Source organism: Mytilus trossulus, chromosome 5, assembly GCF_036588685.1.
Source record: "Mytilus trossulus isolate FHL-02 chromosome 5, PNRI_Mtr1.1.1.hap1, whole genome shotgun sequence".
NCBI classification, from domain to species: domain Eukaryota; kingdom Metazoa; phylum Mollusca; class Bivalvia; order Mytilida; family Mytilidae; genus Mytilus; species Mytilus trossulus.
The window spans coordinates 68,117,510-68,143,997 of NC_086377.1; the positions used below are offsets into that span (position 1 = coordinate 68,117,510).

At 32.7% G+C, this 26,488-nt stretch overlaps 1 protein-coding gene and 1 long non-coding RNA gene across 4 annotated transcripts in view; one reads left to right on the plus strand and one right to left on the minus strand.

The window, feature by feature from the left end:
• The window catches only part of LOC134719118 (collagen alpha-2(I) chain-like), a 53,356-nt gene that overhangs the window by 18,678 nt on the left and 8,190 nt on the right, over window positions 1-26,488 (minus strand). Inside the window, exons 5-7 of one of the 2 annotated variants that reach the window (XM_063582090.1) lie at window positions 22,453-22,741; window positions 21,159-21,323; window positions 20,287-20,435 (exon numbers count right to left, since the gene is read on the minus strand). In XM_063582090.1, the coding sequence (XP_063438160.1) occupies window positions 20,287-20,435; window positions 21,159-21,323; window positions 22,453-22,741 (603 nt within the window). Of the gene's footprint in view, window positions 1-20,286; window positions 20,436-21,158; window positions 21,324-22,159; window positions 22,244-22,452; window positions 22,742-26,488 lie in introns of those variants that run through there. The other variant, XM_063582088.1, reaches the window with a different exon arrangement.
• On the plus strand, window positions 2,546-15,870 carry LOC134719834 (uncharacterized). Of its 2 annotated transcripts, XR_010107717.1 has the most exons (7): window positions 2,552-2,590; window positions 11,356-11,383; window positions 13,758-13,803; window positions 14,068-14,095; window positions 14,546-14,589; window positions 15,175-15,312; window positions 15,786-15,868. It is a non-coding gene; the product is annotated as an uncharacterized LOC134719834 (long non-coding RNA). The 2 variants fall into 2 exon arrangements; XR_010107718.1 differs by lacking the exons at window positions 14,546-14,589; window positions 15,175-15,312 and having other exon boundaries at window positions 2,546-2,590; window positions 15,786-15,870.

The window sequence follows — 26,488 nt, forward strand, 5'->3', positions numbered from 1 at the left end:
TTGGCCTCAATATGCTAGAATGGGATAACTTCTGGTCACCTTATTCATATTGGATTAGGTGACCTCTGGTCACCTTATGTAAATATTGGATTTGGTGACCTCTGGTCACCATATGTTAATATTGGATTTGGTTACCTATGGTCACCTTATGCAGATTTCAGATTTGGTTATCTCTGGTAATTAACATTTACATACAACTAGTTGATGTTTTTCATCTCATTTGAAGAAAGTTTGAGACAATCAAAGAAAGAGAGAAAAGAAGAAGAACAGGTTTGATATACAGTATGGGTTCAACAAATATAGAATATTATTACATTAAGTTTGATATATCTATATCTATATATTACTATCCTCATCAGATAGAAAATGTAGATAAGAGTGGTATGTATGCATTTAATTTATTGTATTAAACTTTTAATATGATGGAAACATACACAATGTTTATATAATGCTGCAACTATTATTCTTTTTGAACTTAATAATTGTAAATATTTCCTGTAAAATGGCCACTTAGGTTTGATTGAACAATTCATTTTTTGTTTATTGATTACCTTACACAAATATTTAATTCAATTACATGTGGTCATCTTAACCAGAAATGGGATTTGATAACCTCTAGTGGCCTTAGCATGCTAGAATGGGGTAACTTCTGGTCACCTTAAGCATATATTGGATTTGGTTACCTCTGGTCACCTTATGTTAATATAGGATTTGGTTACCTCTGGTCACCTTATTCATATATAAGATTTGGTGACCTCTGGTTTCCTTATGTTAATATTTTGATTTGGTTATCTCTGGTCACTTAATGTTTATATTGGATTTGGTTATCTCTGGTCACTCTATGTTTATATTGGATTTGGTTATCTTTTGTCACCTTAGGTTAATATTGGATTTGGTTACCTCTGGTCACCTTATGTTTATATTGGATTTGGTTACCTCTGGACACCTTATGTTCATATTAATTTTGGTTACCTCTGGTCACCTCATGTTAATATTGGATTTGTTTATCTCTAGTCACCTTATGTTACTATTAGATTAGGTGACCTCTGGTCACCTTATGTAACTATTAGATTAGGTGACCTCTGGTCACCTCATGTTAATATTGGATTTGGTTACCTCTGGTCACCTTATGTTAATATTAGATTTGATTACTTCTGGTCACCTTATGTTAATATTAGATTAGGAGACCTCTTGTCACCTTATGTTAATATTGGATTTGGTAATCTATGATCACCTTATGCAGATTTTAGATTTGGTTATCCCTGGTAATTAACATTTACATACAACTAGTTGATGTTTTTCATCTCATTTGAAGAAAGTTTGAGACAATCAGAGAAAGAGAGAAAAGAAGAAGAACAGGTTTGATATACAGTATGGGTTCAACAAATATAGAATATTATTACATCAAGTTTGATATATCTATATTTATATATTACTATCCTCATAAGATAGAAAATGTAGATAAGAGTGGTATGTATGCATTTACTTTATTATATTAAACCTTTAATATGATGGAAACATACACAATGTTTATATAATGCTGCATCTATTATTCTTTTTGAACTTAATAATTGTAAATTTTTCCTGTAAAATGGCCACTTAGGCTTGATTGAACAATTCATTTTTGTTTATTGATTACCTTACACAAATATTTAATTCAATTACATGTGGTCATCTTAACCAGAAATGGAAATTGATAACCTCTAGTGGCCTTAGCATGCTAGAATGGGGTAACTTCTGGTCACCCTAATCATATATTGGATTTGGTAACCTCTGGTCACCTTTTGATAATATTGAATTTGGTGACCTCTGGTTACCTTATGTCAATATTGGATTTGGTTACCTCTGGTCACCTTATTCAAATATAAGATTTGATGACCTCTGGTCACCTTATGTTAATATTGAATTTGGTTATCTCTGGTCACTCATGTTTATATTGGAGTATGTTATCTCTTGTCACCTTATGTTAATATTGGATTTGGTTACCTCTGGTCACCTTATTCATATATTAGATTTGGTTATCTCTGGTCACCTTCTGTTTATATTTTTGATTTGGTTATCTCTGGTCACCTTATGCTTATATTGGATTTGGTTACCTCTGGTCACCTTATGGTAATATTAGATTTGGTTACCTCTGGTCACCTTATGTAAATATTAGATTTGGTGACCTCTGGTCACCTTATGTTAATATTGGATTTGATTATCTCTGGTCACCTTACGTTTATATTGGTTTGGTTAACTCTGGTCACTTTATGTTAATATTGGATTTGGTTACCTCTGGTCACCTTATGTTAATATTAGATTTGGTTACCTCTGGTCACCTTATGTTAATATTTGATTTGATTATCTCTGGTCACATTATGTTACTATTAGATTATGTGACCTCTGGTCACTTTATGTTAATATTAGGTTTGGTTACCTCTGTTCACCTTATGTTAATATTAGATTTGGTTACCTCTGGTCACCTTATGCAGAATTCAGATTTGGTTATGTCTGGTAATTAACATTTACTTACAACTAGTTGATGTTGTTCATATCATTTGTAGAACGTTTGAGACAATCAAAGAAAGAGAGAAAAAAAGAAGAACAGGTTTAATATACATTATGGGTTCAACAAGAATATAGAAAATTATTACATAAAGTTTGATATATCGATAAAACTTTACACAATGAACATTTATCTTTCACGATCATCTACAAGCAAATCTAAGAAAAATTCTTGATCTTACAAATATTGCCAAGAGCATGGACAGTTGACAATTTAGTCAATTTCTACTTATACTCATCAGATACGTTTGGATAAATAAAATTGAATTTACTAATATGCCAGCTATGCTGGCACTTATGGTAGAAGCATCGTTTTTTGGGACAAAGAACGATAACTCTTGCTAGACGACCCATCTGAAAAGTTTCGTCACTCTCGTTAAATCTCGTACGATTATTTTTTTTAATGGCGGCCAAATTAAACGTTTTAACGCGATCTTGACTAAACGGAACATATCGGAATAATTTCGATGTTAACTACGACATTAATTTTTATTTGTTTGATAAAACAAGAATTCAGAAATTTTGGTAACTTGTGTGGCTTATTTAAATTTTATTGTACCACGGAAATTACCGAAGTTATGACAACAACATCTGACGCCATGTTTCGTCTGCTTCAACATTCCATTATTCAACAGAGATTGATTCTGACTGTATAGAGTCTCAATTTGAATTCCGAGGGTTAGCAGCCTCAAAATCACCACCAGAGTATTGGAAAAATCTCGGAAGTTCAAAGTCTAGATCAGAGGAACAAGCATTTCAGGGAAAAAATATTATTTTGGAAAAAATACATCAACTTAAAAATAATACAACATTAGCTTTCACTGATGGCTCCTGCAAAGGAAATCCAGGTCCATGTGGTGCTGGGGCAGCTATTTTAATATCAAACAGCACAGAACATGTGGAGTTAACCCAGCCAGTTTCCAATAGAGGATCTATTTTATTAGGGGAATTAGTAGCTATTAAGCTAGTAATAGATTTTCTTATAATTCCAAACAACAGAAAAAACACTGAATCCATCCAAATTTTCTCAGACAGCCAATCAGCAATTGGAATTTTAACTTTAAATTGGAAATCAGATAATTATGGCAAAACTATTCAGGATATTAAAATTGGTATATTGGCACTTAAATCTGAAGGAATCATTGTTTCCATTGAATGGACCCCTGGACACGCTGACATACAAGGTAATGAACTAGCAGACCAACTAGCTAAAAAAGCAGCACAGGAGGCAGAAAAAATACAAAGCATTCCAATATTTACAAAACAAGATATACAAAAAGGAGCAAAAGTCAGTGTTATGGTAAAATGGCAAAACCGATGGGACACCAGTGATAAAGGAAGAAGATATTATGCCTTTCAACAAAATGTAAAAAATACACTTCCAAAAGACAAGCCGTCAACTGAAATATATAGAATAACTACTAGTCTAAGAACAGGATATTGCAATTTAAACTTTTACAAATCAACAATATGCCCAGCACTCATCGACAAATGCAGCTGTGGACAAGTAGAAACAGTTGACCATTACCTACTGGATTGTGAAAATTATGAGGAGGCTAGAGAAAAACTCCGCTCAGCACTCTACTTCATAACAGCAAAACTAACACTTGAATCTGAAGTATTGTTAGCAACAACAGAAAATGATATTTACAAACATCACATAGAAGATATTCAACATTTGTTAGGGGTCTTTATTAAAGATACTGGAAGGTTCACAAAATAGATAGTTAAGGTTTTATAAGGGTTAATTATTTATTCAATTTTAATTTAATTTTTTTGGGTAATTAATTATTTAATTATTTATTTAGTTACATATTTTTTTCTGCAGTGCCACATCATAAATACAAATGTACCAATGAGTTTTATACAAAAGTGACGTAAATTTACCAGTGTGATTCAAATTACAGAGAGATTATAGTGTCAAGTTGACACTTCTAAAGACTAAGACACATTCCATTATCAGTGAGGTCAAAACAAATGTCCTAAATAATCACAGGTACTTCATTCAAAAGTCACAAAATCATAGTTAACGAAAACAAATTTAGCGTAAAAGTTCCGCCCAGACATGGAAACACAGAAAAAAACTCTGCAAGCAATACATTTCGCATTCCTTTTTACAATATTTTTATTGTCAATCAAAGACGCCCTAAAAGAGCAGTATAATTACAAGCAATTTGTTACAATGATTATTATTAATTCTTAATGATATGCAAATGACAAAATATAGAATAAAGAAAATTGGCCATGCCGGGCATGCGGGGTAAACTCCGGTGCACTGGTTGACCATGACTCCTTATTTTCATCTGCCACATATCATTATTCCCCAAACCAAGGAACAGTGATAATTATACAGTTGAATGTGATCACGGTTATTCATGTAGTCAATGGCGAATCTAGCATTTTTCATAAAAAAAGGGGGGGGGGGGGGCTGACGGGGCGCTCCAGTCATGCTTCAGTTATTCCCTATATAATCATCATTTTTTTTTCTCAAGAAAAGGGTCTCCCTCTGGATCCTATGGTAGCACACAGACTCATTCAAAACTTAACAAAAGTTAAAACATTCAAATAATTCACAATCTTCTAATTCTGTACTTCCTAAATGGCAAACTCTAAAGACATCTTTTCAAATTTCCATTCATTGATTATGTCACACCTTATACAGTCCCAGGAAATGGAAACTGTTTTGTTTTCTGTCTAAGTTAAATCATAAAAGGAGACTTGAGTCTGAATAGTACATTTAGAACTGACTCAGTGTTCTCCCCAGGGCCTTTTAGCATCAGGGTAATGTGATGCTTTATTTTTGAATTTGATGCTATCTAAAGTGATTTTCTTATAGATTACATGTATGTTATGGATGTGATGCTATACATTTTAGAAGCAAGATGGTATTTCTAATTTCCCTGTTAACCATGATGCTAAATGCAATTTCTGGGGAGAACACTGTGACTACTGTATATATTGTATGCTTCAATATTGTCCAAAATTGGATTTTATGGGAAGATGGAGTTATTATGATAACCCATGTCAGAGAATAAACCATGATAGGTATATACAGGGCATGTTACTTGGAAGAATGTGGGCTACATCCTTTAAAATTCAAGCTGCAACAGTCGCCTGCATATTTTATGCATCAGTTTATCCCTGTTCAAAACATTTTCACTCTACCAAGTACTTTATCACTATATCACTATCAGGTTCATATTTCAACCTATTTAGCAATACACACTTATGATATAACATCAAAGTACCAAAATTGTACTCAGTAACCAAATTGCACCTATTCAACAAAAAATACCTGCAAAAATCTTACAAGTTTTGTTTCACCATGTGAAATTATCGTATTATCACCTTTTACTCTGGTAGATTCCCCATTTCCATTCTCAATTTTAGATTAATTGATGAGTGATAGATTTCTCTTAGAAGAAATTTAAAGGTCTGAGTGACTATAAAATATACAGAGAACAATGCCTGTTGTATTTGTTCAATGGGACAATAGAACTGCAAAAAGTTTAAATGGACAGGTAACTATCAGGTGAATCTATGGAAAGGTTCAATTGGGTTCCAATAAAATGAGCAAATTAAATGTGTTACCATGAACATCCTTTTCTTCCAAAAATAATAGTTACAGCATGAAATAAAACAAAATCTCTGTTTATATCCCAGTTTAAAGGATTTGAAATTAACCATACATTTGGGTACTGGCCTCATTACAGGATCATGGATTGTTTGGATGTAATTTCAAACTCATTTTTCAATGACTCTACATGGACTCAAAATTAAATTGGTGTAACTCTATTGTAAACAAGGAAAGTCTACAAAATAAGCACAGAATAAACTTTTGTCTGGTACATAAAAAAGTTGGGTAAAAAAATCAGACAATTTTGATAAAATTAGGGTATTCTCATGTTAGCAACTTCACAACAGACTTACAAATTCATTTTCATGACCAAAACCCCCAAAAAAGTACAAACCTGAAACTACAAATCTCTTTAATTTCAAATGATAGCAAGTCCTACAAAAACATTGATAATGTTTACATTTTTTTTTCTAGTTTCTCTCATGTGAAAGCAGTACCTTTTTGGTCACTATTTATGTGTTGCGTCTAAATAAGAATTGTAACACTTTATAGTGACTGAATAGGTTAAACAAATACTTCTCAAGAAATCAAAAAAAGAAGACAACAGCACAGCCATGCCAGTATATGTATGTATAAAACTCAGATCAGAATAGCATGGACAATATGTTAGTTTTATGTCCTTGTGAATTTATTGTGAGGCAATTTTTGGAATTAAAGGGAAAGAAGATCCTTTTCTCGCTGTGGTGCATGTCAATTGTGAATATATACTTACGGTTACCAAATATATTTTCTTTATCATGATACTCACATCAACATTATCAAGAAGTACATGTACATCATAGGAAAAATGCACAGACTACAGATAAAATGTTTAAAACACCCTATTTTGAGTGCATCTCCTGCCAAATCTGTACTAGATGAGTATAATTGATGTAAATAAGGTAATTTTTGGAAGAAAAACCCAAAATTAAAAAATTAAAATACCCCCAATAATGTACTATAACCCCAAAATCAATTCTTATCTTCCTTTTGAGTTTTGTGTATGAACCTTCTGGTAAAATTTCATGGAAAGCCATTTACTTAACTCAAGTTATTGTCTGAAACCAAATGTGGTTTTTTTAACATGCTTGTATTTCCCATTTACATTCTCAATTTTTTTTTGCTGTCATATAAGAACTTGAAAAGTAAGCTACATTATGTGCATGTAACAAAAAAAATATATGCAAGAAATGACATAAAACCGACTCTGAATTTAATAGTACATGATATTGATGTAGAACTCACAAACTGAAGATGATCAGAAATACAAATGTTTTTTTTTTTTCGAGTCAGATTTTTTTTACCGAAGCCCTTCAGCGCTATCATTTAAAATTATTTAGTCAAAATTTAACACTAGTATTAAGGTTTATCATAACAAATTGGCAAATACAGTCTTATTATCACCTAAAAAATACTGTGTACAGACTGACATGTGCGGTTTGGGAAGTTTTTATGTTTTTAGATATAAAAGTTTTTATTTAGCATATCTGAAAGATAAAATCATTTTTGGCAAAGATCTGGATTCAAAATATTTTTTTGGGTAATTAATTATTTAATTATTTATTTAGTTACATATTTTTTTCTGCAGTGCCACATCATAAATACAAATGTACCAATGAGTTTTATACAAAAGTGACGTAAATTTACCAGTGTGATTCAAATTACAGAGAGATTATAGTGTCAAGTTGACACTTCTAAAGACTAAGACACATTCCATTATCAGTGAGGTCAAAACAAATGTCCTAAATAATCACAGGTACTTCATTCAAAAGTCACAAAATCATAGTTAACGAAAACAAATTTAGCGTAAAAGTTCCGCCCAGACATGGAAACACAGAAAAAAACTCTGCAAGCAATACATTTCGCATTCCTTTTTACAATATTTTTATTGTCAATCAAAGACGCCCTAAAAGAGCAGTATAATTACAAGCAATTTGTTACAATGATTATTATTAATTCTTAATGATATGCAAATGACAAAATATAGAATAAAGAAAATTGGCCATGCCGGGCATGCGGGGTAAACTCCGGTGCACTGGTTGACCATGACTCCTTATGTTCATCTGCCACATATCATTATTCCCCAAACCAAGGAACAGTGATAATTATACAGTTGAATGTGATCACGGTTATTCATGTAGTCAATGGCGAATCTAGCATTTTTCATAAAAAAAGGGGGGGGGGGCTGACGGGGCGCTCCAGTCATGCTTCAGTTATTCCCTATATAATCATCATTTTTTTTTCTCAAGAAAAGGGTCTCCCTCTGGATCCTATGGTAGCACACAGACTCATTCAAAACTTAACAAAAGTTAAAACATTCAAATAATTCACAATCTTCTAATTCTGTACTTCCTAAATGGCAAACTCTAAAGACATCTTTTCAAATTTCCATTCATTGATTATGTCACACCTTATACAGTCCCAGGAAATGGAAACTGTTTTGTTTTCTGTCTAAGTTAAATCATAAAAGGAGACTTGAGTCTGAATAGTACATTTAGAACTGACTCAGTGTTCTCCCCAGGGCCTTTTAGCATCAGGGTAATGTGATGCTTTATTTTTGAATTTGATGCTATCTAAAGTGATTTTCTTATAGATTACATGTATGTTATGGATGTGATGCTATACATTTTAGAAGCAAGATGGTATTTCTAATTTCCCTGTTAACCATGATGCTAAATGCAATTTCTGGGGAGAACACTGTGACTACTGTATATATTGTATGCTTCAATATTGTCCAAAATTGGATTTTATGGGAAGATGGAGTTATTATGATAACCCATGTCAGAGAATAAACCATGATAGGTATATACAGGGCATGTTACTTGGAAGAATGTGGGCTACATCCTTTAAAATTCAAGCTGCAACAGTCGCCTGCATATTTTATGCATCAGTTTATCCCTGTTCAAAACATTTTCACTCTACCAAGTACTTTATCACTATATCACTATCAGGTTCATATTTCAACCTATTTAGCAATACACACTTATGATATAACATCAAAGTACCAAAATTGTACTCAGTAACCAAATTGCACCTATTCAACAAAAAATACCTGCAAAAATCTTACAAGTTTTGTTTCACCATGTGAAATTATCGTATTATCACCTTTTACTCTGGTAGATTCCCCATTTCCATTCTCAATTTTAGATTAATTGATGAGTGATAGATTTCTCTTAGAAGAAATTTAAAGGTCTGAGTGACTATAAAATATACAGAGAACAATGCCTGTTGTATTTGTTCAATGGGACAATAGAACTGCAAAAAGTTTAAATGGACAGGTAACTATCAGGTGAATCTATGGAAAGGTTCAATTGGGTTCCAATAAAATGAGCAAATTAAATGTGTTACCATGAACATCCTTTTCTTCCAAAAATAATAGTTACAGCATGAAATAAAACAAAATCTCTGTTTATATCCCAGTTTAAAGGATTTGAAATTAACCATACATTTGGGTACTGGCCTCATTACAGGATCATGGATTGTTTGGATGTAATTTCAAACTCATTTTTCAATGACTCTACATGGACTCAAAATTAAATTGGTGTAACTCTATTGTAAACAAGGAAAGTCTACAAAATAAGCACAGAATAAACTTTTGTCTGGTACATAAAAAAGTTGGGTAAAAAAATCAGACAATTTTGATAAAATTAGGGTATTCTCATGTTAGCAACTTCACAACAGACTTACAAATTCATTTTCATGACCAAAACCCCCAAAAAAGTACAAACCTGAAACTACAAATCTCTTTAATTTCAAATGATAGCAAGTCCTACAAAAACATTGATAATGTTTACATTTTTTTTTCTAGTTTCTCTCATGTGAAAGCAGTACCTTTTTGGTCACTATTTATGTGTTGCGTCTAAATAAGAATTGTAACACTTTATAGTGACTGAATAGGTTAAACAAATACTTCTCAAGAAATCAAAAAAAGAAGACAACAGCACAGCCATGCCAGTATATGTATGTATAAAACTCAGATCAGAATAGCATGGACAATATGTTAGTTTTATGTCCTTGTGAATTTATTGTGAGGCAATTTTTGGAATTAAAGGGAAAGAAGATCCTTTTCTCGCTGTGGTGCATGTCAATTGTGAATATATACTTACGGTTACCAAATATATTTTCTTTATCATGATACTCACATCAACATTATCAAGAAGTACATGTACATCATAGGAAAAATGCACAGACTACAGATAAAATGTTTAAAACACCCTATTTTGAGTGCATCTCCTGCCAAATCTGTACTAGATGAGTATAATTGATGTAAATAAGGTAATTTTTGGAAGAAAAACCCAAAATTAAAAAATTAAAATACCCCCAATAATGTACTATAACCCCAAAATCAATTCTTATCTTCCTTTTGAGTTTTGTGTATGAACCTTCTGGTAAAATTTCATGGAAAGCCATTTACTTAACTCAAGTTATTGTCTGAAACCAAATGTGGTTTTTTTAACATGCTTGTATTTCCCATTTACATTCTCAATTTTTTTTTGCTGTCATATAAGAACTTGAAAAGTAAGCTACATTATGTGCATGTAACAAAAAAAATATATGCAAGAAATGACATAAAACCGACTCTGAATTTAATAGTACATGATATTGATGTAGAACTCACAAACTGAAGATGATCAGAAATACAAATGTTTTTTTTTTTCGAGTCAGATTTTTTTTACCGAAGCCCTTCAGCGCTATCATTTAAAATTATTTAGTCAAAATTTAACACTAGTATTAAGGTTTATCATAACAAATTGGCAAATACAGTCTTATTATCACCTAAAAAATACTGTGTACAGACTGACATGTGCGGTTTGGGAAGTTTTTATGTTTTTAGATATAAAAGTTTTTATTTAGCATATCTGAAAGATAAAATCATTTTTGGCAAAGATCTGGATTCAAAATATTTTTTTGTCCTATGCTTATTTATTCATCAATTTGGGAATCAGAATATTTTTTTCAAGAAAAATAGCATTTTACATCTGAACTTATAATTTTATTTTAGACATATATATAAACAAAACGTTATTGTAGTTTTGGACATTCGTTCTGAACAGACAGAACATGCATGAAATATTTGCCACTGAACGTTTAACAACCAACAACCAATCAATATCTAGGACATTATAAAGCTGGCATTTAAGGTAGCGCCTTCCTCATATTACAGTTATTATATGTTTATCTTCTTTTTTCAGAAGTCGTCAGAAAGTGTCGATAAGAGAGGTATGTATGCATTTACTTTATTGTATTAAGGGGGTTCGCGGGTCTAAATCATTTATATAGGATTTGTCTATATTTTTCTATAAATAAACTTTATCTTATAGTTAATAGAAAAATAGAATAAAAAAGTGGGGTCACCGTTCATTTGCGCTCACAATCTGCCTTCGAAAGAAGCATACATTTTTGTAAAGGTGGGATTTTTCTGTTGAAGTAATAGGAGAAATAAAGGTAATATCGAAATAAAAAAAGAAATTTATAATAGAAATCGCTCAACTTTTACAATAATTTAGTTTAAGTACAGCTTATATGGAAATTATATTAAAAAATATAGGTCACCGATATGTTAAAAAAGATATTTCAATTTTAAAGCCAAAAAATGGCATTTTTCCACCAAAGGGAGATAATTTGGAACTTTTTCAATGATCTATACATTTTAAAAGTCATCTGGGGCCAACACGAAGTGATTGTTTTGAATTATTTTTGTACCATATGATAAAGTAACAACTACAAAAGGTAACAAATTAAATTTGTAATGAAAAACAAATGTTTAATTTTTTTCTGAAATTTTTATACCCTCGAGCCTCCTTTTAAACCTTTAATATGATGGAAACATACACAATGTTTATATAATGCTGCAACTATTATTCTTTTTGAACTTAATAATTGTAAATATTTCCTGTAAAATGGCCACTTAGGTTTGATTGAACAATTCATTTTTTGTTTATTGATTACCTTACAAAAATATTTAATTTAATTACATGTGGTCATATTAACCAGAAATGGAAATTGATAACCTCTAGTGGCCTTAGCATGCTAGTAACTTCTGGTCACCCTTATCATATATTGGATTTTTTGTGACCTCTGGTTACCTTATGTCAATATTGGATTTGGTTACCTCTGGTCACCTTATTCAAATATAAGATTTGATGACCTCTGGTCACCTTATGTTTATTTTTGATTTGGTTACCTCTGGTCACCTTATTCATATGTTAGATTTGGTTATCTCTGGTCACCTTATGTTTATATTGGATTTGGTTATCTCTGGTCATCTTATGTTTATATTGAATTTGGTTATCTGTGGTCACCTACTTGTTTATATTGGATTTGGTTACCTCTGGTCACCTTATGGTAATATTTGATTTGGTTACCTCTGGTCACCTTATGTAAATATTAGATTTGGTGACCTCTGGTCACCTTATGTTAATATTAGATTTGGTTACTTCTGGTCACCTTATGTTTATATTGGATTGGTAACCTCTGTTCTCCTTATGTTTATATTAGATTTAGTTATTTCTGGTCACTTTATGTTTATTTTGGATTTTGTTATCTTTTGTCACCTTATGTTGATATTGGATTTGGTTACCTCTGGTCACCTTATGTCTATATTAGATGTGGTTACCTCTGGGCACCTACTTGTTTATATTGGATTTGGTTACCTCTGGTCACCTTATGTCTATATTAGATTTGGTTACCTCTGGGCACCTTATGTTTATATTAGATTTGGTTACCTTTGGTCAACTTATGTTAATATTGGATTTGCTTATCTCTGGTCACCTTATGTTACTATTAGATAAGGTGACCTCTGGTCACCTCTGGTCACCTCTGGTCACCTTATGTTAATATTGGATTTGGTTACCTCTGGTCACCTTATGTTTATATTGGATTTGGTTACCTCTGGTCACCTTTTGTTAATATTAGATTTGGTTACCTCTGGTCACCTTTTGTTAATATTAGATTTGGTTACCTCTGGTCACCTTAGGTTAATATTAGATTTGGTGACGACTTATGGTCACCTTATGTTAATATTGGATTTGGTTATCTCTGGTCTCCTTATGTTTACATTGGATTTGGTTATCTCTGGTCACCTTATGTTTATATTGGAATTGGTTATCTCTGTTCAGCTTATGTTTATATTGAATTGGTTACCTCAGGTTACCTTATGTTTATATTAGATTTGGTTATTTTTGGTTACCTAATATTTATATTGGATTGGTTACCTCTGGTCATCTTATGTTTATATTAAATTTGGTTATTTCTGGTCACCTTATGTTTATATTGGATTTGGTTATCTCTTGTCACCTTATGTTAATATTGATTTTGGTTACCTCTGGTCACCTTATGTTTATATTGGATTTGGTTACCTCTGGTTACCTTATGCTTATATTAGATTTGTTTACCTCTGGTCACCTAATGTTATTATTGGATTTGGTAACCTCTGGTCACCTTATGTTAATATTGGATGAAGGTTACCTCTGGTCACCTTATGTTAATATTGGATTAGGGTTACCTCTGGTCACCTTATGCAGATTTCAGAGTTGGTTATCTCTGGTAATTAACATTTACATACAACTAGTTGATGTTTTTATATCATTTGTAGAAAGTTTGAGACAATCAAAGAAAGAGAAAAAAAAGAAGAAGAACAGGTTTAATATACATTTTGGGTTCAACAAGAATATATAACATTATTACATTAAGTTTGATATGCCTAAAAAACTTTACACAATGAACATTATCTTTCATGATCATCTGCAAACAAATCTTAGGAAAATCCTTGACCTTGCAAACATTGTCAAGATCATTGACAGTTGATAATTAAGTAAAATAATACTGATCCTCATAAGATACTTCCGGATAAATAAAATTGAATTTACTAATACATTTATCATATACTTATCTTCTTTTTTCAGAAGTCCTCAGAAAATGTAGATGAGAGCGGTATGCATGCATTTAATTTATGGTGACAAACCTTTAATATGATGGAAAAATGCACTATGCTTATATAATGCTGCAAATATAATTCTTTTTGAACTTAAATCTTGCAATCGTTTCTGGTAAAATGGCCACTTAGGCTTGATAAAACAAATCATTGTTTGTTTCTTGATTACCTTACATAAATATTTAATTTGATTACATCTAAATCAGAAATGGGATTTGTTAACCTGTGGTGGCCTTAACATGCCAGAATGGGGTAACTTCTGGTCACCAAATTCATATATTGGATTTGGTGACATCTGGTTACCTTATGTTAATAGATTTGGTGAACTTTGACCACATTATGTTAATATTGGATTTGGTTACCTCTGGTCACGTTATGCTGATTTAAGATTTGGTTACCTCTGGTCATAAAAACATAAGTCAGGTAATGTTTTTTTTTATCATTTGTAGGAAATGTAAGACAATCGAAGAGCAGGAAAAAAGAACAAGAACAGGTTTGATATACATTTCTGGTTCAGCAAGACTAAACTTTATTATATATTAGTGAATACACTTGATTCTCAAAGAAAACAGTGTAAGTTGTTTAAAATACATAAATTGGTGATATCGTGTTTTTTTTTAAATCATTTATAGAGTAGTAGGTAAGGAATGGTGAATGGGTCGAACGGAACAATCAAACTGAAATTTGGAGAACAAACTGACAAAGCTGGGCAAAAAAAAAATAGATTGAAATTCAAATTGCAATCATTATAATTCAAAATAGAAAAATTAAACTGAGGAACATAAACCCCACCAAAAACCAGGGTGGTCTCATGTTACCTAGAATGGTTAGCAAATCCAGCTCATTATGCGGTGCCCATAATATTTTTCATGCTTGATTTTAGGATCCCTTGGTATATTACTGTATCATTAGAAATCATATGTCTACTGTGAATCATATACATGTCGCTTTGTCAATCTGTAAAACATTTTTTTAAGTTGTAAGAATATTCATAACGATGCTTAATATGTCTTATTACATGTATTGTTTTAGCTTGACTGCAAGAAAAGATCACAACTGTATTTCACTTCATTTTCAGGTGAAGTTGACTATCAAGTTAAACATGTTAAATACTTTAACCGAGACTATTGTCGATAAAGAATCAACTAAAAAGGCTGTATGCCGAAAAATGAAAGTGATATCTGCCCCAAAAAAAGGGTGACATTGAAAAAACTAAGTAAGTGTTTGAGGGGAATTCAATTGTTCAGATTTTACGAACATTGGATCTATAATGGCTACAAAGGCAATCGTCTTCTTGGCATCTTTATAACCATAAGCCAATTTATTGTAGGGTGAACAAAAGTAACCATTTTCAATATATGTGTAGGATGACCAGAGGTAACCAAAGCCAATTTCTGTGTGGGTGACCAGAGGTTACCATGTTTAAAATGTATGTAGGGCGACCAGAGGTAACCATAGTCAATATCTGTTTAGGGTGACCAGAGGTAATCATATTCAATATCTTTGTAAGGTGACACGAGGTAGCCTTATTCAATATCTGTGTAAGGTGACCATAGATAACCTTATTCAATATCTGTGTAGGGTGACCAGAGGTAACCATATTCACAATTTTGGTAGGGTGGCCAGAGGACAGCATAGTCAATATATGTGTAGGGTGACCAGAGGTAACAATATTCAATATCTTTGTAGGGTGACAAGAGCTAACCACATTCAACATCTTGGTAGTGGGACCAGAGATTACCAAATTAAACATCTAAGTAGGGTAAATAAAGGTACCTAAATTCAATATTTATTCATGGTGTCTAAAGCAATTATTTTTTATCTGTGTATGGTGATCCAAGCTAACCACATTCCAAAAAAGCCAATTGCTATATATATTTGTTGACAACGGCAACATAATTAAATATATGTGTACAGCGACCAGAAGTTACTAGATAAATATATTTATTATAAAAGTAGCGCAAAAAGTGTGAATCGAGATAACCGATGCTAAACAAATTCATTTTTTGTAAATTGTAATCAAGGGTAACATAAGCCAATTTATTGAAGGTTGACCAAAGGTAACCATTTTCAATATCTTTGAAGGATGACGAGAGGTAACCATAGCCAATATATGTGTGGGTAACAAGAGGTAACCATTTTCAAAATATGTGTAGGGTGACCAGCGGTAACCATTGTCAATATATGTGTAGGGTGACCAGAGGTAACCACATTCAATATCTTTTTAGGAGACCAAAGATAAACATATGCAATATCTTTGTAAGGTGACCAGAGGTAACCTCATTCAATATCTGTGTAGGGTGACCAGAGGTAACCATATTCAAAATGTTGGTTGGGCGACCAGAGGTCACCATATTCAATATCTTTGTAGGGTGACCATAGTCAATATATGTAAAGGATGACCAGAGGTAATCACATTCGATATCTGTAATGGTTTACCAGAGGTTACCGTTTCCAATGTGTGTGAAGGTTGATCAGAGGTTACAACGTTCAATATATGAGTTGGGTGACCGAAGTTTACAAAATTAAATATAAGTAGGCTAAATATACGTAACCAAATTCAATATTGATGCACGGTGACTAGAGGTAACCAAATTTTATATTTGTGTATGAAAAGAGGTTATCATATTCAAAATATGTGAAGGGTGACCAGAGGTACTGTAACCCCATTCAATATATGTGTATGGTCACTTGAGGTATTTAAAATTCATATATGTATAAGGTGACCAAAGGTCACCAAATTTAATATTTTAGTAAAACATGTATAATTAATTATATAAAAACTCCACAGTCATCAGTACACTTTCGTTATTACGGGACTTACGAAAGAACTCACACGATGGGAGCGTTCAAGGCATCTAACATCATTCACATGATTAAGAAGATTCCTGCTGTTCCTTACTTTTTTAATGTTGTAAATGTCTTCTGGTATATCTGTTTACTCCTTGGTTTTTATTGTTTTTGTCTTAGTAGGGGGATCAGAGATTACCAAAATCAAGACCTATTTAGGGTGACACACGGTAGTAAAAGCCAGTTTATACGGTTTTTTTACCGAAAGTAACTCAATTAAAAGTACTTTAGTATGTGAAAGGTGTCTACATATTTATAACCGTGATCATTATCTTTGAAGGATGGCAAGTTTATAACTTATTCAAAAATCTGTGTAGGGTGACCAGAGGTTTCCATATTCAATATATGTCACCAGAGTTCATTATGTAGAACGTGACAGGATGAAACAAAATTCAATATCTGTTTAGGGTGGCAAGGTTGACCAATGGTTACCAAATTCAGTATCATACATGTTATGATGGTATGATACTAAACCCCTAACGGGAAGGATTGTGCCTGACATCATAATATTTCAGTCAGTTTAATTGAAGTCTGGAGCTGGCATGTCAGTTAACTGCTAGAAGTCTGTTGTTATTTATGTATTATTGTCATTTTGTTTATTTTCTTTGGTTACATCTTCTGACATTTGACTCGGACTTCTCTTGAACTGAATTTTAATGTGCGTATTGTTATGCGTTTACTTTTCTACATTGGTTAGAGGTATAGGGGGAGGGTTGAGATCTCACAAACATGTTTAACCCCGCCGCATTTTTGCGCCTGTCCCAAGTCAGGAGCCTCTGGCCTTTGTTAGTCTTGTATTATTTTAATTTTAGTTCCTTGTGTACAATTTGGAAATTTAGTAGGGCGTTCATTATCACTGAACTAGTATATATTTGTTTAGGGGCCAGCTGAAGGACGCCTCCGGGTGCGGGAATTTCTCGCTACATTGAAGACATGTTGGTGACCTTCTCCTTTTGTTTTTTTTATGTGGTCGGGTTGTTGTCTCTTTGACACATTCCCCATTTCCCATCTAAATTTTATCTTATAATTTGTCGATAAATTCAATATATGTGAAGGGTGACCAGAGGTTATCAATTCAGTATCTTATTATTTGTAGGTAAATTCAATATATGTAAAGGATGATCAGAGGTTACCAAATTCAATATATGTGTGGGGTGACCAGAGGTCATCACAATTAATAATAAAAAAGGTGACAAGATGTAACAAAATTCAATATCTGTGAAAGGTTGCTGGGGTGACCAGAGGTAACCAAATTCAATATCTCATAATTTTTAAGCGAATTCAATACATGTGTTGGGTGACCACAGTTAACCAAATTCAATATATGTGTAGGGTGACCAGAAGTCACCACATATAATTATCTAAAACGTGACAGGATGTAACAAAATTCAATATATGTTTAGGGTGGCGAGGTTGACCAATGGTTACCAAATTCAGTATCTTATAATTTGTAGGTAAATTCAATATAAGTGAAGGGTGACCAGAGGTTACCAAATTCAATATATGTGTAGGGTGACCAGAGGTGGTCACCACAATTAATTGTGTAAAAGGTGACAAGATGTAACGAAATTCAATATCTGTGTAGGGGGGCATTCAATATCTATATTTGTGTCAGGTAATTGGAAGAACCACTATAAATTTATCTGCAAAGGGAGTAAGGTTAATAAAGTAACTATGTATTTGTATCAAATGACCAGTGTAACTGTAAGCACAATTAGTTTCTGTGTAGGGTGACCAGAGGTAACCAATGGCAGTTTAAAGTAGCCTGAGTGCGAGGCATACCATCTTTTTTAGTTATATGTCATGAGAGTGCAATATAGGCCATTAGGTTATTTTTTTTTTCTTCTAAAAAATAAGCCATGTCACTCGCTTTAAGATATTAATAGAGTAAAGGGTGACTCTTCTATTCATTTTTAATTGTTTCGTTTGAGTGAATCATTATGATAATTGATTATTTGTGTATTTTCTTTACTTTCTGTAAGTCTCTCAACAGTATCCTTTGAAATATGGTAATTCCGTAACTTTGCATTAAGCTAATATCCGTATTACATAGCAGCAATTGTAAACTTTGTATCCCCTTAGTAACGTACTTTCACTTTTAACCGGAAATCATGTACTATTTTTTGTCGCGTATAGACTAAATTTTAACCGTTTCTGTTCAGGTGACCAGTGGGCACCGTTCAGCGTAACTATTATCCTTGTGCAAAACAGACCGGAAGTTGACAACCTAAAGGTCCGGAAATTTAAAACGACAATCGATTGAACAAAATCCCAATCGATTATCGACATCGCAAGGCCCAACCAACTGATTTCCGACTTATTCCGATCATCGGAACAACACTAGTGTGTGTGTTATCCGTTAAATTAACGGAGTGTGTGTGGTATCATTTGTGAAAATCGGCTATTCTCCTGTCAAACGACCATTTATCGTAATTATTTGATTGATTAAATCAAAATTAAAGATGATGAATAAAAAAATACATCCTTTTCCCATAACATTGACTTTTCAGAAATTTTGTTGTAAAAACATATGAGGTATGTGTGTTATCTGGTGAAATTTTGGAACTGTGTCGAAGTGTTAGCATTATTTGCACGCTTTCCAGCAAGGATAATTGTGTATTTCAAAACTAGATAGTATCCGATATTCGGTGCACTACCTTATTTATTAAATTTTATTGATATAAACAAGTAAATACGACTACTTACCTTTCAAGCGGTCTGCTCGACTGTTACTTCCGGTGTGTGTATATCCATCACGTGATTTTGATTGTACCCCTTGTATAACGTTATGGACAGAATAATAACTTCACAAACCATTACTTACAAATTAGTGGTGATTATATACATTGTGAAAATAGCTAGGTTACAACCATTAAACATTCCATGGCGAACTCCACCAAAAAACGTTTACCATGGTTACTTTCATAAAAACCTTCATTTTTGAATTCAAAATGCTGTGACACGAACAAAGGCAAAAACATGTGCATTACCACATTATGCGGACATATCGTGAATTAGACTTAAAAACTTGGCATATTTGCAATTTTGTGTAAGTCCGATTGAAATCAAAGGCTATCGTCACGATAAAGCAATATGATCATTATGCAAAATAGCAAAGTACCCCATATTTTGCCATTCAGTTTTTGTCTACGGAGAAGCGTTGCAAGATGAAGACTGTAAGTCCTGTGGTATATTTTGTTCGATAATGCGACCGTCCTTATAAACGATTGAATGATCAGGCTGAATAAAATGCTGGTAACGAATGTACCCCAAATTTTGAAAAAAATCAAAACCTATAATAAATGTTTATATTTTCTAAATTTATTTTGCATATTCCTACCTGTAACCCTAAGCCAATTGCTGTGGCAGCTCCGTTTGAGGGTACGATACGATCTATAGCACTCACAATACCAGCTCGAGATGAGTAATCTTTGAGGTAAAAGTGATTTGTCACTTTGCTTGCAAAACACACAGAGGAAAATTGAGTTCCTAAATTAAAAAAAAACAAAAAAAACAGATAACATACATCTCTACTAATTCATATTGTCGTAGTAGTCTTAATTAAGCGGTCTTTAGGACTGAGGGGATCTGATCCATGTCAGACAAGCTTATGTTTTTTTTTTATATACAAATTTGATAATTGAACTCTTAAAATATGCTGTATTGTATTGTATTGTTTTGCATTGTGTATTGTATTATATTTAATTGTATCATTATTCCTGTGCATTGCTGGACCCTTATTGGTGAAATTTGCAATAAAGATTATTAAAAAATATTATCACGCGGCATTGTACGGTGCGTAAATTCACAGTCATATACCATTAAGAATTAGACGGACCAAACAAAATAATGAATTGCCAGGGAAAGTAACAGATGGCTGACAGAAAATATAGAAAAAGATATAAAAAAAAAACCCAATTAGATATGGTCATAATTATAAGTTAACTGTCAACAAAACTATAAATTTTTCGAAATATTAAGGATCTTCGCTCCGACTTTGTACTTTATTTTTATTTTTATTAATATTTGTTTTAAATTTTTTTGATTCAATCATCAGTAGTGTGCTTTTGTAGACGACACACATGTCTGGTTATTTTATGATAGGGATTTCTTAGAGAAGTCTTGTGATTATAATTCTGGTATCTATGACGAGATTGCTTAGAGAAACTAGTGATTTTAATTCTATGAAAAACCAAGAAGAATACTGTTTACCCTGACGTCCAATTGCTGTGAAAGAACCAACTATGTCCTTCATAAAATCTTTCATCATGTTAAAATTTTGTGGATTGTTATGGAATATACTGTATGAATCATCGAACATGAATACGATGTCTTCTTGTCTTGCGCAAGTAGGGGTAACTGGCCTTCTGCTTGTCTCTGTAAATAAACAAAATAGTACAGAGGATGTTTTAATTCAAAATTCTAAAAGGAAAGATATGTTTCCCCTGTTTCCTGTTGTAAGATGTTACTTGTAATACAAACATATTTATAGAGGATGGATACCACTTCTTCTTTTCCGTCACATAAATAATAGATCTTCTTTTGTGGAATTTTTTTTTACCATCATTGTGAAATAATATGATAAATAACTTTAATAACCAAAGACCTTACAGATAGTATTATAGATGAATGCATTTTCTCTCTAATCAAAATTTGTGAACGTATCAAACATTGTAAGAAAAACAAAATATCAATAATAAAAGACCTACTGTAATTATCATTGATGGCATATTTTATGTTAGCTCTTCTCTACTTAGGGCTCAAACTTTACTACATACAGTAATTTTACTATCTGTGTTTTAACGGATTGATTTTTCATTTATTTTCAGACGGTATTGTTTGAATGTCCCCTTTGTTATGCTTTGCTTCTTTAAATTCATATAACACGTATAAAAGAATCCCTGGAACAATGGTCTTTATGCCTTATGTATCTGTTTTAGACAATTTATCCTGATGTTATATGTGTATTCATGCTGTCTCATCATGCTTTAACTAAAAAATAACTCATAATTTCTTTAAAGCTAATATATGTATAAGGCGTGATTCTGTCCCATACTTTGACATGTGATCTTATTAATTAATTGACAAATTAACACGAGTCACAAGTTGTCGTCATGGGCTTCACAATCATGTCTTTGCTGTACACTCGGTCTTATAATAATTGACAGGATGAGATAAGTCTGCATTACAACGAGATTGATGTTACACCTTACCTTGACACGTGACCTGCACTATTCCTGAGCTAATGGCAGGCAAAGCATTAAACGAGTCAACATGGAACACAAGATCAGGTCTTGATGTTAACCTTACCTTGACACGTGACCTGGACTATACTTCAGCTAATAGCGGGCAAAGCATTAAACGACCCGACATGGAAGACAAGTTCAGGTCTTGATGCTACACCTTATCTTGACGCGTGAGCTGGACTATTCCTGAGCTAATGGCGGGCAAAACGTTAAACGAGTCAGCGTGGAACACACGATCAAGTCTTGAAGCTACACCTTACCTTGACATGTGACCTGTACTATTCCTGAGCTAATGGCTGGCAAAGCGTTAAACGAGTCAACATGGAACACAAGATCAGGTCTTGAAGCTATGCGATTAAGTTGGTTGACATCAGTTTTTGACCCAACACCTACAGCCACGATTATGACTCCATAATTTTTTAGAAGTTGCGCTTGTGAGACTGGTGGTGGCGGTACATTGTTTTCGCCGTCTGTCAGTACGACGACTATCTCTCTTACTCCTGCTCTCCCTCCACCGTTCACTGTATTAAAACTGTTCTTGTATACATACTGAAAATACACAAAGAAGTCAATTTCACATGCAGTCATTTTTCATCTTTATTCATTAAATTAGTTACTTTTTGTATATGTATGAGGTCAAAACGCTTTATAAGACGTACTTATATAAATATATATGACTCGACTACCTAGAGTAGTCACTTGTTCAGACGTACTTATATAAATATATATGACTAGACTAGACCACCTAGAGTAGTCACTTGTTCAGACGTACTTATATAAATATATATGACTAGACTACCTAGAGTAGTCACTTGTTCAGACGTACTTATATAAATATATATGACTAGACTAGACCACCTAGAGTAGTCACTTGTTCAGACGTACTTATATAAATATACATGACTAGACCACCTAGAGTAGTCACTTGTTCAGACGTACTTATATAAATATATATGACTAGACTAGACGAACTGATATACTAAATGTTTTGGCAGCCTTGTTTCACCATCACAGCTGGTTATCCGATGGATAAAATTGGTTGTAGAGTCGTCACTGGTTCAGACGTACTCATATTATAATTATTACTGTGACTACATCTCGAATTCATTTGTATGATTCTTTACAATAGATAATTTATAATTTATCTTTTTGTAGAGCCTAGGTGTTCGAGTGTTCTAGCGCGTCGGGTAAAGTGAAATGCGAGTTAGTGCCACGATATCTCAGAAGCCTGAGTTCGGATCACGTTGAGGGAAGAAAAAAATTTATGCAAAAGCAAATTTACAGATCATTGTTGGGCTAATGTTTTAGACAAATTAAATAAATATATATATATACAAGTACATATGAACAAGTAGATATATTCAAGTCTAAATTGATGACAATATTCAAACCTTTGATTGCGTTGGATAAAAACCACACTTTTTATACGTTTGCATGTAACAAATTCGTTGAAGAGGGGTCTAAATACAGCACAAACAACATTTTCCAAAAGACCAAAAGAGTGAAAAGATATATTTAAACTAAGCGTATTGATGTTCTTAAAACCTGCTGACTGGTATTGACGATTGACAAATAAATCGATCACAAGGTGTAACAAAATGGATCTCTATATTAAGTTAATACCAAGTAGAAAACACTAGACTAAATTAGACTTGCAGCAAAGATGGTAAACCACAACATGATGTGCTAATTTTTTTACACCATATCCTGTTTTCGACAACTAATGTCTCTTCAGTGATGTTGAAAATTGAAAAGTAGTAAGAAGGCCATTTGATTTTACCTAAATTTAGGATAGACTTGAATTTTAAAGAGTCAAAGTAGGATGAACGGATTATATAAACCGGACGGAAAATATGATACCAGCTCAAACGAAATAAATATAAACAAGTTTAAATTGAAAACAACATTCAAACCTATGATTGCGTTGGATAAAAAGCGAAATTTGTATACGTATGCATGTAACAAATTTCGTCATAGAGCACAAACAACATTTTCCAAAAGACCAAAAGGGTGAAAATATGTTCCGGACCAAATGAGTATTTGGACCATATGCGTATGGTCGGGTTAATCAACACGTTTACTTTAAATACTTTTAAACTCTTCATAAAGTATGACCCTTCTAGTTGTTACGTCGTTAAAAATGCCATTCTATCATATTTTAATAATAAAAAAAGATAAGTAGTGTCAGACATTTGATTTTACTTACTTCTTTGTAGCGCAATAAGAAGATGTCAAAAACAAATGCACATATTGTAAAAGGAAGATTACGTCTACCGGGTCTAGTGATTTACCACGTTTATTGTGTAAAGAAGATGACCTCACCGAAAAGGACCATAATTATTTAATTTGATCTGTAAATATGGTGTACTGCAGTCATATTTCGATATTTGAGATCTAGAGATTCTTAAAAACACCGTAGACCCATGGGAATGGCCGGGGACCTCGATATCTACTCAATGATTCCTTTGTTGCATTTAACCCCCGTCATGTATTACATTGAAGTCGACACAGGTTTATATTTAGTGGCCAAATAGAAGGGAGTTTTTGCAGATAACTGATGATCAATGTCATGTCTGCTATCCTGTTGTCAGTAAATTGAGTCATATTGGCTTTTCTGATTTTACAGCATTAAAAAATAAGGCCCATTATACAACCATTTTTTTCACAAACTGCTTTAGATTGATGTTTTTTATCATCTTAATAACGTGTTATATTGTTCTTTTATTTGTTATTAATATTAAACTGTTTGGTCTGTTTTCTGTGATATCAATTTTACGTGGCTCGGTACTTCTACATCCCGTCAATGTGTTGTTTGTATTGTCTTTCATTTTTTCTAGTGTGTTTTTTACAAGTACTTTTTCTGTTTCTTTGGTCCTCTGTTCTATTATAATGCCATTATGTTATTGTTCCATTGTAATTTTGAAAATACTTCTTAATTTTGACAATTATTTTATATCTCAGTAACAAGACTTTGAATATTTCAATCTTTTATGGGTTGATTTAAACTACATATCAAAGTAAGCAGTGAATGTGGTTGTTAAATTTGATAGATGCTTTTTGTTTAGTGCTTCTTTGTTAAATATTTGTGATGTTTTAAGTTCTAATTGAAATTTTGACACAGTGATGACCCTTGAACCCCTATTTTGACAATTTTATCTGTTATGTCTGTTTTGTTCTCACATTATTGTAAATATAATGGAATATGATGCGGCTGTCATACAAGTGAGAGCTATAAAACCAGGTTCAATCCACTATTTTCTACATTCCAGTCAGGAATATGTTAGTTGCTGTCCGTTCGTTTGATGTGTATCATCATTTAATTTGCCATTTGATTAGATACTTTCCGTTTTGAATTTTCCTCGGAGTTTTTATTTCTTATTTTTGTGATTTTACATTTTTTAATGATTTAGTATGTATGAAACTGCATTGCTGCAAAACTGTAAAGTTTTTTAATATCTTTCAAGAACTATCATGGTAGTAACCACATATATTAAGGTGGTATTGGTGTCTTTCACCATCTTATATTGTAATCAAGAATGTGTCCATAGTACACGGATGCCCCACTCACACTATCATTTTCTGTGTTTAGTGGACCGTGAAATCGGGGTCAAACTCTAATTTGGCATTAAAATTAGAAAGATCATCTCATAGCGCACATGTGTACTGAGTTTCAAGTTGATTGGACTTCAATTTCATCAAAAACTACCTTGACCAAAAACTTTAACTTGAAGCGGGACGAACGGACGGAAGGACAGACGGACAGACAGACGACCAAACGGACGCACAGACCAGAAAACATAATGCCCCTCTACTATCGGAGGTGGGGCATAAACAAAACTGATTTTCACTCAGGTTAGCAAGTTTTGATGCAGGAGTGCAGATAACTAATTAGTGTGAATTTTCATTTAAAAGAACAAACTTTATATAATAGGATAATGACTTTGAAGTTTTTCAAGTGTAGATTATTTTTGCTTGATCTTTTTTTATATTGTTTTAAAATATAATTGTAAAGGAAGGTATCTCTGAAATAGAGAATTTTGTGAAGGAATCTACACGGGATTTTCCTATTTTTTGTTTTATCCGTGAAAAACGTACGGTGACCCTTTCTTTTCTCTTGATTTTTTCAAAGCATTTTCAAAAAGCCATCTCCTCGTATTTTTTTTTTATAGTTCTATCATTAAGTTTTGATTTTAATCACATGATGATGTTTTCCCTATATAATCCATACAAAATGTGTCATTTTGTCACAACCTGTAGCTTGAGAATTATGCGCGTTTTTTTATTATATTTTTGAAC